The following is a 15,019-nucleotide window of genomic DNA, read 5'->3' as shown; positions in this document are numbered from 1 at the left end:
GTTGCTACGGGTTGGGCGTCCTATATCATAGACCCGGGGGATACCTGCTTAGCCTCTGCATGCCGAGGCTTGGGGGAGACCTACCCAAGTATTTTAAGCATCTGTGAATAGAGCCCGAAGTGGATGGAAGAATCCCATGCACTGCTACAGATTAGGGACTGAGTGGCTAGGCAGCAGTTCTGCAGAAAAGGACCTAAGGGTTACAGTGGATGAGAAGCTGGATATGAGTCAACAGTGTGCCCTTGTTGCCAAGAAGGCTAACGGCATTTTGGGCTGTATAAGTAGGGGCATTGCCAGTAGATCGAGGGACGTGATCATTCCCCTCTATTCGATATTGGTGAGGCCTCATCTGCCGTACTGTGTCCAGTTTTGGGTCCCACACTACAAGAAGGAGGTGGAAAAATTGGAAAGAGTCCAGGGGAGGGCAACAAAAATGGTTAGGGGGCTGGAGCACATGATTTCTGAGGAGAAGCTGAGGGAACTGGGATTGTTTAGTCTTCAGAAGAGAAGAATGAGGGGGGATTTAATAGCTGCTTTCAACTACCTAAAAGGGGGTTCCAAAGAGGATGGATCTAGACAGTTCTCAGTGGTAGCAGATGACAGAACAAGGAGTAATGGTCTCAAGTTGCAGTGGGGGAGGTTTAGGTTGGATATTAGGAAAAACTTTTTCACTAGGAGGGTGGTGAAGCACTGGAATGGGTTACCTAGGGAGGTGGTGGAATCTCCTTCCTTAGAGGTTTTTAAGGTCAGGCTTGACAAAGCCATGGCTGGGATGATTATTTAGTTGGGGATTGGTTGTCCTTTGAGCAGGTGGTTGGACTAGATGACCTCCTGAGGTCCCTTCCAACCCTGATAGTCTATGATTCTATGAAGTGGAAATTTGGTGGTGTCTTGCACACTTCAAGTTCCTGTTCAGTGTATGTGATTCCATGAATTAAATACACACTGGGCTTAAATGATCTCCAGATGTCTATTGGCTCTAAGGTAAACTTAAAATTGGCTGACATATCAGAGAGAGTGTAACCTTAAGGAAATGGTTCCAGTACTTATTTTTGAACTTTGGTAAGTCAGAACTGCTAAACTGAAAACCTCATACTTGCCAAGGAGCCAGTCTTCAATGAAAACCATTCACATCTGATAAATATGAGGCAATTCCGTTGGGAAATAAGTATGTTACATGTGCACAGTAAGTTGGTGAACATGCCCTCCGCATGTGGAGCTAATGAAGACTTTGGTACAGTAACTTAGAGAGGGTTGAGTGGTGATTTGATTAGTCTATACAAGTACCTCCATGAGGAACAAATATTTGATAACGGGCAGTGCAGGAATTTGGGGTGGTGAGGGTGGAAGTCCGGTTGGTCTCCGGGATGTGACTGGAGAAAAGTATTACACGATCCAGTGGCTGGAAGTTAAAGCTAGATGCATTCAGACTGGAAATAAGACATACATTTTTAACAGTCGGAGTAATTAGCCATTGGAACAACTTATTAAGGATTGTGGTGGATTCTTTATCAATGATTGGATTTTTTTTCCCTAAAAGATACGCTTTGGGAATTATTATAGAGAAGTTCTATGGCCTGTGTTGTACAGAGGGTCAGACTAGATGATCATAGTGGTCTTTTCTGGGCTTGGAATCTATGGAAGCTTAAACTTGCATGTAGCTGAAGAGATGCAAATGAGGCTGCAGAACCTTCTGTCAAAAACTATAGGCACTTTGCCTTCAGGTATATTAGAAAAGAATTGGAACTTTATCTGAATGCTGACTATAAAAAGAGTACCTAATGTGACTTTGAATTGTTGGATCATGTCTTACTCCTCTGGGTACAAGAATAATGTAGCATGAATGGAAATTAATAGGATTTGATTTGCCTGCAGTATTTCAAAAAATAAAACCACAGTGAATATTGGGAGCATAGGAATTGATTGCCACACTGGATCTGGCTCTGATCTGGAAGTATAAATATCTCCAAACCCATTTTGTTCGTTGCTTTTCAGTGATTCCTGTTTTTTTTTATTATGCATACAGTGAACATAATTTACCTTCTTTTGAAAACTCCACTATTTAGGCTTCTGACTAAATTAAATTGCGGGAATCACATGTGTGGTGCCAAGATAAACTGAAGAGAAGGGATTTGGGCACACAGGACTTCATTAAGAAGCCATCCTTCAACTCAGTGACCGGGAAGCTTCTGCAGTGCTTTGATTGTGCTTTAATTATACTTTTTCATTTTTCCTGGCTTGTTTGAAAGGCAGGTCTTGTTAGTAAAAGCGGCTGTGTGAAAAAGTTTTTGGCTGCATCTGCTGCTCTTTCTTGAGGGCACATCACAGATATTCTGACTTGATTTCTCTTAATTTTTTTTTTTTTAAAAGATCCCTGCACTTATTAAAATTAATTAGTTTCTTGTAGATTTCAAGGTAGGTGTACACTAGATTTCCTTGAGATATGAGATGGTCTTGTGGTTAAAGCACAGCCTGAGAGTCATGATCTGGATTCTCTGTTTTGCCACAGGCTTCCTCTGTGACCTTTGGAGAAGTTGCTTTAATCTTGTTGCTTCACTTTTCCGCTCTGTAAAATAGGAATCCTACTTACAGACCTCAGAGGGGCATGAATTATTGTTGGTAATGGTTTTTTGAGATCCTCTGATGGAAAGGACTATAGAAGTGTAAAGTAAAAGTTAACGCATGCATCTTCCCTGATACTAAATTGTATATGCAGTATTGCCAACACTCTCACAGTTCTTGCAATATTTTGTATTTCCCCCCCCTTCAAATTCCCAGCTCCAGGAGCTGTGTGATTAGGAGGGAATTTCAGCTTTCCTGTAAAAATAAAAGTAAGTTTCTGGACCTCTTGGTTGCAGAGACGAGCTTAAAAATGTGATTTGGATATAACCTAAAATCTCAAAACAAGAAGGCAAAAATAACCCCAAATGTGTCTGTCCTCAGTAACAATCTCATTCTTTTTAAGCCAGGCTATTGACTTTTTGGGGCCTGCCCCATGGGTTTTGAACATTTCGGACTGACGATACTGTGTGTTTTAAGTGTCGTCTCTTTTTAAAGCTGAATCCTGGGTGGTAAAATGAAAATGAAAATGTTTTTGAAAAGTAACAAGCAAATCTTAATATAGCCAAGAATGCGGAACTGCCCTTAGAAAAAAATAGGTTGGACAGCTGAAGAGGAATCTTGCTGAACAGGCTAAAGATGCTGAGTGACTTTTGTGGTTACATTTTTCTTCTGAAAATGTTGGGGTGGGGATGTAGCTGGGTCAGTCACTTACCCTTGTTTCTTTAAGAACTTGATTCAGATCTGTCCTAAACAAAGTGACTGAAAGAAATCAAGTTTACGCTTCACTTGAAAAACTGTTCCCAAGAACACAGCTGTAGACTCCATTCAGGTGGGATTTTAAAGCAATCTGTTTGGCATCAGACGACTAGCATATTGCCATGGAAAGGGTGAAACTCTCTCACTAGGTTTGGACGCATCATGTTGAATTAAGCTGAATTTCTGCATATGGACAAGTTTAGACTGGTTCCTGTTGTATCCAAAAGGGGTAGAGAGAAAAGACTGGGGTTTAGACCTCTCTTCCTCTTCTAGAATGCAGAAGATTGAATAATGATTTCTGTCCTAGAAATAGATTCAGCCTTTAAAGCCAGACCTAATCAAATGAAGGCTATTGTCAAATGAAACAAAAATCTTTGTCACCTGGTAGATGAATAATTGCAAATTCACATGGAACTAGTGGATTAAATAGGGGATGTGTATTTTGAAGTCCATCAGTGTTGTACATGTCTAGCATATAGACAGAAACTTCTGACTTCAGTTCTGAGGATGCTCTGCATGGTCAGTAGATTAGAATTTACATAAACCTCTCCCCACTCCCACCCCCAGCAAATGCAAAGAAAGCTGTAGAGAGAGACCTAGAGTTTGAAAATGCCAAGACCTCCCAGCCAAAGGGAAATGGCTCCAAGGACTAAGGAATTGATGCCTATCTAGTCTAAAGATTCTCTCTCCTCCCTCCCCCCCCCCCACTCCCCCTTTGAAGCTTAGAGGTATAATATTAAATCGTAGATTTTTTGAAAGACTCTATTAAACCAGTCATAATGGCTGTATCTGCACATGTGTTCTTGAGGAAAACAGTCCTTGCTTTCTCTTAAAGATTCCTACTTCATTACAGCGATACAGACACAAGGGACATACACAAATAAACATTTATTATGGTCAGGCTAAGCTATACACATGCAACCAATAAAAGTCAGTACTAATTAGAAATAACATTTCTGCTCATAAGGCAACATTATCCATTATAAAAATCCAAAACCAGAGGAAACTCCTCAAAGTCCTCCACTCGCTCCCTTATGCAATGCAAAATGCTCTCTCAGGTGTTCCAATCCTGCAGTCTTTACTCAGACAAACCATCTGTTTGAAGTCAGAGCATTCTACCCATACAAACTGCATGAGCAGGCCCTAGATCTGCATTGCACTAACTCTTATACATAGCTCAATATTGGCTGTGTTGATATGCCCACACCATCTTGTAGGGGATCGGGGAGGAGTGAGTGGCTTACAACCTGGCAAACCATTCTGGTCAATTTATTGTAGGCGATTTGCTTTTAAAACTCGTAATACTATTTTTCAGCAATGCTCTAATGGTATTTAGCTACATATTTGCCTCCTTTAAATCAAAGACTTGAAGCATTGTTGCTTTAGAATATTGCACAAAAGTGTATAGAATCAATCTGACAAGATCATAGGGCTTTAGCTGTTTCTTCCATGCAAAATCCATTCAGTGCACAGCCTAAAATGTCAGGTAGCAGTAGTTGGTTCGTTCCTATAAAATTCTCAAAAGTGGGGCTAGTTGCTGCCATAGTGACTCATAGATATTTATTGAAAAATGTGTGAACAGTTCATGCGTTTTAAGGCTAGATCTCTTCCCAGAGATTGTGGGCAACCAAACAGACATTAAGGGTCTGATTCGTAAAACTACACTGATTTGTGTAGTTTTAATGACACTGATAATGCAATACTTTACTAAAGGTGCATGCCAATAGCTACCTTCATAACTGGCCATTTGCATGAAACTCTCCTGACTCGTACAGTCGCGTTGGCTGTGCTTCTTAATTGTACATGCAGTTGTTCATATTAATTGCATGTGCATTTTTGAAAATCAAACTTTAATAACAATTTAATCAGGAAACCTCATCTAGTGCAGATATGCTCCTTCTTAAGCTACCTTCTCAGTGCTGCAGACAGTATTCTTATAAAAAAAATCCCTTGGAAACAGGAATAACTTGTCTCTCACCTGTAATACTTACTAGCTTCCCCCCTTTTTATAATACTTGTAAAACATGTTTCAACCTATGACAACAATGCTGCATAAAAACATCTTTATTTTTTAAACTGTGTGTAAGCTGTTGAAAACTTAGCTTGGCAAATTGTAGTACCAGTCAAATACCAGCAGGGGTCCCTCACTCACTACTGATATTTAGAATTTCAGTTTGTTTATTATAAGCAAAACAAATTTGCAGTTAGACGTTGGAGCAATATTTTTCAAAGTCTTGGTTAAGGTACTTGCTGTGGCCTCTGGCTCTGAAATCCTTGCTTTCTTTAGGGGATGGGAAGGGATTCTTATCTTTTATCCTTGAAAGGAAGGAGAGAGGAATCCATTCTAATGCTTTGGCTGATCTTGATCCATAACTTGCTGGTAATTCGTTGTCTTTGGTTTCTGCTGCTCTAACCCCTCATGATAATGAGCACTACCTGTGTATAAGAACCTGGCATTTGAATAGATGCATCTTTTTGGGGAAGTACTATTTCAGTGTGCCTCTAAATAGGACAACTAGAAAATTCCCTTCCTCTGCTACTACTAAGATCTTACATTTTGAAACTGAAATTATTTTTAAAAAATTACTTTTTCCATTAACTTTTTCATTTAGTTTGAACAATGAAAATGGATTCATATTCTACTTCCCAACATTCTGCTAGCGCTCAGAAAAAGGAACACTGCTGGGAAATATTCACGACCCTGATCCCATAAAGATTTAAGCATGTGCTTAACTTTAAGACCCATAAGTAATCCCACTGCAGTCAATGGGATTGCTTGCATGCTTAAAGTTGAGTATGCCCTGAGGTCTTTGCTGGATTGGGACCTGTATTAAATAACCATATTTAAAAACTCATCAGTTTCAAAAGTAGAATTTAATCATGGAGCTAACATGGTTTTGCTATTGTCCAAACTGATTTCTATTGTGCTTGCTGCAAGCCTGTCTGACTCCTGTTTTAAGTAAGCTTTTTAAACACTGTTCTTTTGGCCGGTGAAAATGAGGCCTGAAAGGGATTTCTGCCCTCTAGAAAAGGATTACAATAGGCAAAATATTTCTCGGGACATAAAAATCTTCAGACGTTAACTAGAGTCTGCATGAGGTTTGATATTTGTTGCTGTAATCCACACTAGGAGGATGAGTCTTTGTATCCCCATTAGTGGCTGGTCCACTGATTCATGTGAATAGTCATTTAGCTTGTGTGGTAGAAACTCACCATTTTAGTTCTGAAGGTCTAGGATTCAAATCCTACAGCCAACCCAAGTGGAGTCGTTGCATTGTGACTCAGTATAGCTGGCTAAAGCAAACACTGAAAATGTATTAATCGCTGCTGATGGAAGCTTTTTCCTTCTTTTGCAGGTTTTTATTTCTGTAAACTGCCTCAGCACAGATTTCTCCTCTCAGAAAGGAGTTAAAGGGTTGCCCTTGAACATTCAGATTGACACCTACAGCTACAATAACAGGAGTAACAAACCCATCCACAGGGCCTACTGCCAGATTAAAGTCTTCTGTGACAAGGTAAGGTCAGGCCAGCCTGCAAATGAGAGCTTGGAGAAGGCTGTTCCTCCAGCTCTGTTTAGTATAAATGACCTTTTCCTTTATGATTCTAACATATGCTATTTTGGATAATCTCTGAAAACTCCATATGTGTTCGGCATTTGTAAGGGAAAAAATTGCTTCAGAGATGTTGAAGTGACCTCAGAAAAATTTTCTTCCTTCAAAATGCTGGAGTGTTGCAAAATGTTTTTAGGAACAGTCAGTGTTGACTTTGGGAATGGTCCTTGGGAGATGACACTGAATGTCACAGTTGCCAACAGCAAAAACTCTGTATACTTGGTTTTCAGTTCAAACTTGAAACTCCTATTGAGATAGGGAACAAGTCTTTTTTTAACCAAAATCACTAAATATGGAATTTTTTATTTCTTTGTGTGCCTTCTTATTGTTCTCATTATCAAAATATCTGAGAACCTCACCAGTAATGAGTTTGTTTTCCTATTGCCCTGGTGAGATAGGGAATATCATTAATAGCATTTTGTCGATGGGGAAACTGAGGACAAAATTTTCAAGTCTCCACTAGTTTTGAATGCCTCAGTTATGAGCGCTCTGCTTGGTGCTTATGGTTTGGCTTTTCTCCACAGATGTAGAACACCTAAAGCTGTGAGTGCAGCATTGTAGAAGGTGGAATATTTCCTGAGACTGTGTCAAGTTTTTTAAAAACTTGACCAGATTTTCACAAATGACAATTTTTCGTGGCTTACAACTCATCCAAATCTGGGCAGACTTTCCCAGGCACAGCGAAAAGCATATCTCTGAGCCCAGGGCTTCTCCCAACCAAATTCTGAACTCTCAACCCCAAAGTGCAGGTTAGCATAAAAAAATCTTAATATTTGTCACTATCACTCCAGTTATAATGCATGGATGGACCCTCACACAGCCTTCTTCTGCCCCACCACAGGGCCTGTAAGCAGGGCCAGAATAGTGGCTTAGGCGCTTGTGAAAATTATACCCAAAGTGACTTAGACAAATCCCACAGCACATAAATTGTTTGAAAATGGGAATTAGGCACTTATGAAAATGTTCCCTTTAATCTTAAAAATTACAAATTACAAAGGGTTTGCAGACTTCCTGAGGGTTTTCTTGTGCTCACTATTTACTCAGCATTATAAATCTGGCTAGCACGTCCATACTGCACTATGCAGATCTTCTGACTCGAGTCTGCAGCTTGACCTATTTCCAAACTGGACAGGGCTTGGACCAGAGTCACAGCAGGACTTGGGCATTTATTTTATGTGTAAATGGAAGGGAGGGTTGCGCTCAAACTTGAGTCAGAGCCCAGGCTTAGTGTGCAGTATAGATATACCTAGAGAGGCTAAGTGACTTGTCACATAAGAAGTCTGTGGTGGAGAAGAGATTTGAACCCAGGCTAGTGCCCTAACCCCTGGACTACCTCTCCTCAATCAGTTGCAAGCTAAAAAAGCAAACTTCCAAACTCCCTCGCTTTTAATAAACCAGTTGTTGTTAATATGGCAAATCCACACTCTGCTCATTGGTTCAGAGAAAAGTGTTTTCATCTGCATCATACATTTTCAGCAAATCTAGTTAGTTACCCCCATTTTATATAATTTTTCACTTTGGATTTTGTCTGGTCTCTGTCTACAATAGACAATCCCTCACCCAGATTCTGCAGTGGACTCGCATGGGGAGCACATCTCTGTCAATACAGATCACTCAAATATTGGCTCAAGCTCTGTTTAAATAGTATAAAAATAGACTTGACCAGACATCTCTATTAGTTGAGTCCTAACTCCCAGCGGTGCCTCCATCTGACTGCAGAGGATGACTCATTAGTCACCTTATCTCTCCCCCTAAGTGACCAAGGCTTGAATCTTAAGTGATCCATCTATTTACCTTAAGTACTTAAGTGGCCACCATTACCATAGTAACTGAATGTCTCTCACAGTAAAGATTGTGAGGCAATGTGGGTGAGGTAATATCTTTTATTGGACCAACTTCTGTTGGTGAGACACAAGTTTTCAAGCCTAACCAGAGCTGCTCTTCAGGTCTGGGAAACTAACTCGGAGTGTCACAGCTAAATACAAAGTGGAACAGATTGTTCTTCTTTGAGTGATTGCTCATGTGTATTCCATAATAGGTGTGCATGCTTGCCATGTGCACCGATGCCAGAAGTTTTTTCCCCTGCCAGTACCCGTAGAGGAGAGCCCCCTGGCGATCCCTGGAGTGGTGCCTCCATGGCGTGGTATATGGCGCTGCACCTTCCCCCCACCCTCAGTTCCTTTTTGCCACCTGTGAAGGAGCACCGGAACTGCTCTGCTCCAGCTTGTCTGCAGCTTTCCTCTAGAACTCTTATTTGTTCGTAATAGTACCTGTAGTTGAAGTAGTTTGGATTAGTATTAGTTTAGTTTAGTGCGCCCAGGTTGGGCCATGCCCCAGGCTTTAAGTCGTGCAACACTTGCAGGCAGCCGATGCAAGTGAGTGACCCGCACATGGACTGTTTACGCTGTCTGGGGGGAACCCATCTCAGTGATCGCTGCAAGATTTGCAGATCTTTCAAGCCTCGGAGCAAGAAAGAAAGGGACATCTGGCTCAGAGACATTCTGATGGAGTCGGCGTTGATGCCGACTCTGGTGCGCCGCTCTGAGTCGGCATCGGGTACCGCAGCGTCGGTGCGCAGTGACTCTTCGGTGCCTTCCATCAGTTGGCACCACTCCCTGTCCGCAGGGCACGTCAAGAAGGCTAAGAAGAGGTCTTCGCCGAGGCACTGGAGCAAGACGGGGGCAGAGACTAGACCCATATTGGGCGGTTCTCGGTCCCTGTCGGCCTCCAGGCCTCTGACTCAGGTCGAGCGGAGTAGCCCAGCCCAGTCGGTGCTGGATTCCCTGGATGTGCAGGTAGCCTCCATGCCGGAGACCCTGCAAGCGGCCCGGGGCGTTATGTCCCTGCTGGTACCAGGGGCACCACCACCGTTGGCTCCCCGGTCCAGAGACAAGCCACCACTTGGATCGCCACAGTCGCCTCCTGGTTGGTACCGTTCGTGGTCGAGGGAATGTTCCCTATGCCATTGGCCACTCAGCGACCGCCCAGTGCGTAGTCCACACCGGTCACCGTCGACCCCCACCAGGTTGTCTAGCTGGGTTCCGACTGACAGGGGGTCCAGGCACCGCTCTGCCTCGAGGGACCGCAGACCTCACAAAGCTCCATCGAGAGAGACAGATGTCACCAGAGGCCTTCGTCTCCGAGAGGCTACCGTAACCCGTCGTGTTATGGGTGTCGACGCCATTCCCATTCTTCATCTCGCTCCAGGACCCCACCTTGGCACTGCTCCCGCAGTCCCGGGTGTCGGTCGCCAGCGCCTTGCCGGCGCGGATCCACCTGCCGGAGCCGATCGCAGAGCAGCTGCTACCTGCGGTACCATTCCTCCACGTCGGGATCATGGTCTCGTGGTCAGCACCGTTCCCCCCAGTTCAGGGACAGCAGCAGGTCATACACCAGCCCGGCCTCCCTTCATAGTCATCAGTTGATGGGACAGGCTAGTCAGGCTGAACAGCCTGCTCCGCTGGTGCCACAGCAGGTGGAGTGGCACCAGGCTCCTTGGCCGGCACCTTGGTACCAATGGGCCCCGTGGTGGGGGCTCGCTTGGTGGCCGGAGCCTCGGAACGACCATCGGCCTCTCTTTCCTGGCCTCCCAGAAAGGCGTCAGTGAGACATGCAATTTCGGTTCCCTGCCTGGAGGGTGACCAAGTGGTGGGACCTCCGGTACTGGTGGGTATGCAGAATACCCTGCCTACATCCTCACCCTCTCCTGATGAGGTGATTATGGCCCCTCCTCCTTCTGTTCCACAGGAGGACTCTTAGGCCCACTAGGAACCATTGAAAAGGGTGGCATCAAACCTCAACCTTCAGGCCGAGGAGGTGGAGGAACCCTGGGACTCCCTCTTCAACGTCCTATCTGCCTCAGCAGGGTGGCTCTTCCACTCCACGAAGGGGTGGCAAAAATTTCAAATGCCTTGTGGCAAACCCGGCTTCCTTGGTCCTCCCCCCCATCTCTAAGAGGGCAGAACAGAAGTACTTTGTGCCCGCCAGACAGCATGAATACCTGTACACCCACCCTGCTCCCAACTCCCCCATGGTTGAGTTGGTCAACCACAGGGAGAGGCAGGACCAACCAGCCCCTACTCTGAAAAATAAAGACTCAAGGAGGTTGGATTTATTTGGGGGAGAGATTTGTCCTCGAGTTTCCAGTTAAGGGTGGCAAACTATCAGGCTCTCCTGGGTCGGTATGAGTTGAATGTGTGGGGCTCTCTACCCAAATTCGAGGACTCTCTCCAGGAGCATGACAGGAAGGAGTTCATAGCTCTGGTGGAGGAGGGTACAAAGGCTGCCAGGGCAACCCTGCAGGCAGTGTCGGATGCTGTGGAAACAGCTGCAAGGTTCATGGCCTCCGCAGTGTCCATGAAAAGGGTGTCTGGGCTGTCCAGGGAGGCATAGACTTCCTTGCAGGACCTCCTGTTCGATGGCAAGGCCCTGTTTGCGGAACAGACAGATGTGAAACTGCCTGGCCTGAAAGATTCCTGTACTACGCTTAAGACACTTGGCCTCTATGTCCCAGCTCAGGCTAGGCCCAAGTTTAAGGCTCCCACCCAGGCCACTCACTGTAAATAAAAGCCCCCTTTATAAAAAGTCACAGGACTATAAGAGAAACACCCACAGAAGCAGTCTCGGTCTGCCCCCAGCCTGGGTCCTCCAAGGGTAAACAGGCGGGGTTTTGACTGGATGCCCGGGGATGACCTACCAGTTCACACCAGGGATCCACCCACAACAAAGCTTCCCTTCTCCAACCAGTTGTGTGCTTTTCTCCTGGAGTGGTTGCGGCTGACTTCAGATTGTTGGGTCCTCAACACCATCTCCTGGGGCTACATCCTCCAGTTTACCTCTACCCCCATCCCTCCTGGGACCCCTCTCACGAGGCCTTGCTAGAGCAGGAGGTGGGGCAGATCCTTGGCTTAGGAGTGGTGGAAGTGGTGCCAGCGGAGTTCAAAGGCAATGGGTACTACTTCCGCTATTCCTTATCCCGAAGGCCAAAGTGGGGCTTGGGCCCATTCTGGATCTGCGAGGCCTGAACCTGTACATGGTAAAGCTCAAGTTTTGCGTGGTCTCTCTGGCCTCCATCATCCCCTCCCTTGATCCCGGGAACTGGTACACCGCCCTCGATCTGCAGGTCACGTACTTCCACATTCATGTATTCAAGGGGCACAGGCACTTCCTCCGTTTTCATGTTGGGCAGGAGCACTACCAATTTACGGTTCTCCCGTTTGGTCTGTCCACTGCTCCTAGGGTATTCACGAAATGTATGTCAGTGGTGGTGGCCTACCTCAGGCACCATGGGGTCCAGATCTTCCCCTATCTGGACGACTGGCTGGTCAAGGGCAGCTCCCGGGTTGGAGGTGCGTGATCATGCGGTGCTCCTCCTGTCCACATGCGCCACCCTGTACCCACGTTAGTCCCGGTACAGTGCATAGAGTTTTATCAGGGCAGTCCTGGACATGACGTCGGCCAGGGCCTCCCTCCCACCAGACAGATTCAAGACCCTGAAAGGGCTCATCGACACAGTCAAAGTTTCCCATGACGACAGCCAGAGCATGTCTCCAGCTCCTGGGTCACATGTCAGTGTGTACTTATGTGGTTTGCCACACCAGACTTAGGATGAGGCCCCTCCAGCTCTGGTTGTCCTCGGTGTTCTCCCAGGCCAGAGACAGGATGGACAAGGTCCTCACTGTGCCCAAGCCGGTGATCGCCTCCCTACAATGGTGGTCCTCCCCAGGGAGCATGCTCCGCGGGGTCCCCTTCAGGGTCAAGGGCCCGTTGCTGGAGCTGGTGTCTGACACATCGGACTTGGGTCTGAACATTCCCCACATGGGCTCCACACCCCAAGGTCTGTGGTCTGCGCACGACCAGGTCCGTGGCGTCCACCGAGGAAGCAGATCTCCTCGCGGAGCCCCTGCTACACATGTGCAGGTGGCGGAGTCCCCCTCGGTGTGCCAGAGGTTGGTTCTGGCAGAAGTCACCAGATTCGGAGACCTCCTGGAGACTACGATGGGGGAGACCGGCTGGATCTCCTGACACACGCTCAGCACATGGGGCTCTCCAGGCCTCATACTCCCCAGCGCATACTTCAGGAAGTGAGGGCCGCTTTGCCTACCTCGACCGGGTCCTGTGAGAGGGCACGCCCCGCCCACCCTCCACCCCAGGCCCTCCGGATGTTTTAATCGGGCCCCTGCCCCGTGGACCCAACCGCCTCCCTCCCCCCTGCCCCTGCACCGTGAGCCGGCTGCACAACTTGCAGGTGGTTCGTTTCCAAACCGCACCAAGGAAACACCTATACATGCTCATGCTCCACACCCTTCACTTCCTCACCCTCGTGTCCCGCCCCAACACAAAGTGGCAGGACCTCCTGCCACCTCTAGAGGGTGAGGAGCCCCGGTGGGCCAGCCTATACTCTGCCCTGGTCTTGAGGCCTGACTGGGATATCAGTTGGCGGCTCCTTCATGGGGCCGTGAGCACAGGCATGTACTTGGCATGGTTTACCCCTATCCCAGACACATGCCCCTTCTGTGGCATGAGGGAGACCCTGGCACATGTTTACTTGGAGTGCGCCAGGTTGCAGCCCCTGTTCCACTCCTCACAAATATTTTGTTAAGCTTCTGGCTGCACTTCTCCCCTCATCTCCTTATCTACACACTCCCCATCCACGGCCCCACAAAGCCACGGGACCTCCTGGCCCTGGCTAAATCGGCCATCTATAAAACCAGAGAGAGGAGGTTGGCCGATGGGGTCTCCTGTGACTGTAGGGCCTATTTCCGATCCGCCATCTGCTCACGCATCCGGGCAGAGTTCCTCTGGGCGGCGTCCGCTGGCTTCTTTGACGCCTTTGAGGAGCAGTGGGCACTGTCCAGGGTTCTCTGCTTGGTGTCCCCGTCAGGTTCCCTTTAGGCTGGCGATGGGGGGGGGTGTCTTTTAGCAGTGGATCAATAGGATCGAGGAACTCAGGGTGGTCCGGCTGGCGTGCGTGGCCTTCCGCTCACACCTGGAGGGCAGAGTGGTGAGGGTTCTCACAGACAACATGGCCTCAATGTTTTACATCAACAGGCAAGGCAGGGCCTGCTCCTCTGCCAGGAAACCCTCAGGCTATGGGACTTCCATATAGCCCATGACATGTGCCTACAGGCCTACCATCTACCAGGCACCCAGAACTCACAGGCAGATCGCCTGAGCCAAGACTTCTCCTCTCAGCATGAGTGGTCTCTACACCCTGAGGTGGTGCACAGACTTTTCCAAGAGTGAGGAACTCCCCAGGTGGACCTGTTCGCAACTCAGCAGAACTGCCAGTGTCCCTGCTCTGGGGGGGGCTGGGAATGGGTGCTATCTCCGATGCCTTCCTCCTGTCCTGGTCAGGCCAGCTTCTCTATGCCTTCTCCCCGATCCTGCTGATTGGCAAGGTCTTGGAAAAGATAAAGACAGACAGGGTCCAGGTCCTCCTGATTGCCCTGGCATGGCCCAGGCAGCATTGGTATGGGACCCTTATGAGCCTGGCGGTTGCCCCACTGTGACTGTTGCCGTCCTGCCCAGACCTGCTCTCCCAGGACCAGGGCCGCCTCCTCCACCCCAACCTAGCAGCACTCCACCTCACGGCATGGCTGTTCAATGGTTAGGCCGGGAGGAAAGGACGTGCTCGGAAGGGGTTCAGCGCATCCTCTTGAAAAGCAGGTGACTCTCCATGCGTCGAGCCTACTTGGCTAAGTGGTCTCAGTTTTCCTGATGGACGCCTGAGCAGGGCATTTTCCCCTGTGGCTGCCCTGATCCAGCTCATTTTAGACTATCTCCTTCACCTTAGACCCCAAGGCCTGGCGCCCTCGTCTGTCAAGGTGCACTTGGCGGCCATATCGGCCTTCCACCTGCCAGTGCAGGGGCACACAGTGTTCTCCCATACTATGACTTGCCGATTCCTTAAGGGATTGGATTGTCTCTTCCCGTACGTTAGGCCCCTAGTCCCGCAGTGGGACCTGAACTTGGTGCTGGCATGGTGGATGGGTCCCTCCTTTGAGCCATTAGCTACATGCTCCTGGTCGCATCTCTCGTGGAAGGTAGCCTTCCTGGTGCCTGTCACGTCCACTAGATGGGTCTCAGGG

The 15,019-nt window shown here is 47.5% G+C and overlaps 1 protein-coding gene across 6 annotated transcripts in view; it reads left to right on the top strand.

The window, feature by feature from the left end:
* Nucleotides 1-15,019, top strand: part of GRHL1 (grainyhead like transcription factor 1) — an 85,600-nt gene that overhangs the window by 40,102 nt on the left and 30,479 nt on the right. For all 6 annotated transcript variants that reach the window (XM_045009831.1, XM_045009832.1, XM_045009830.1 and 3 more), the window contains one exon: nt 6,675-6,833. In XM_045009831.1, the coding sequence (XP_044865766.1) occupies nt 6,675-6,833 (159 nt within the window). The remainder of the gene's footprint in view (nt 1-6,674; nt 6,834-15,019) is intronic.

This window comes from Mauremys mutica, chromosome 3 (assembly GCF_020497125.1).
Source record: "Mauremys mutica isolate MM-2020 ecotype Southern chromosome 3, ASM2049712v1, whole genome shotgun sequence".
NCBI classification, from domain to species: Eukaryota; Metazoa; Chordata; order Testudines; family Geoemydidae; genus Mauremys; species Mauremys mutica.
This window is presented reverse-complemented; position numbering and strand designations above follow the sequence as displayed.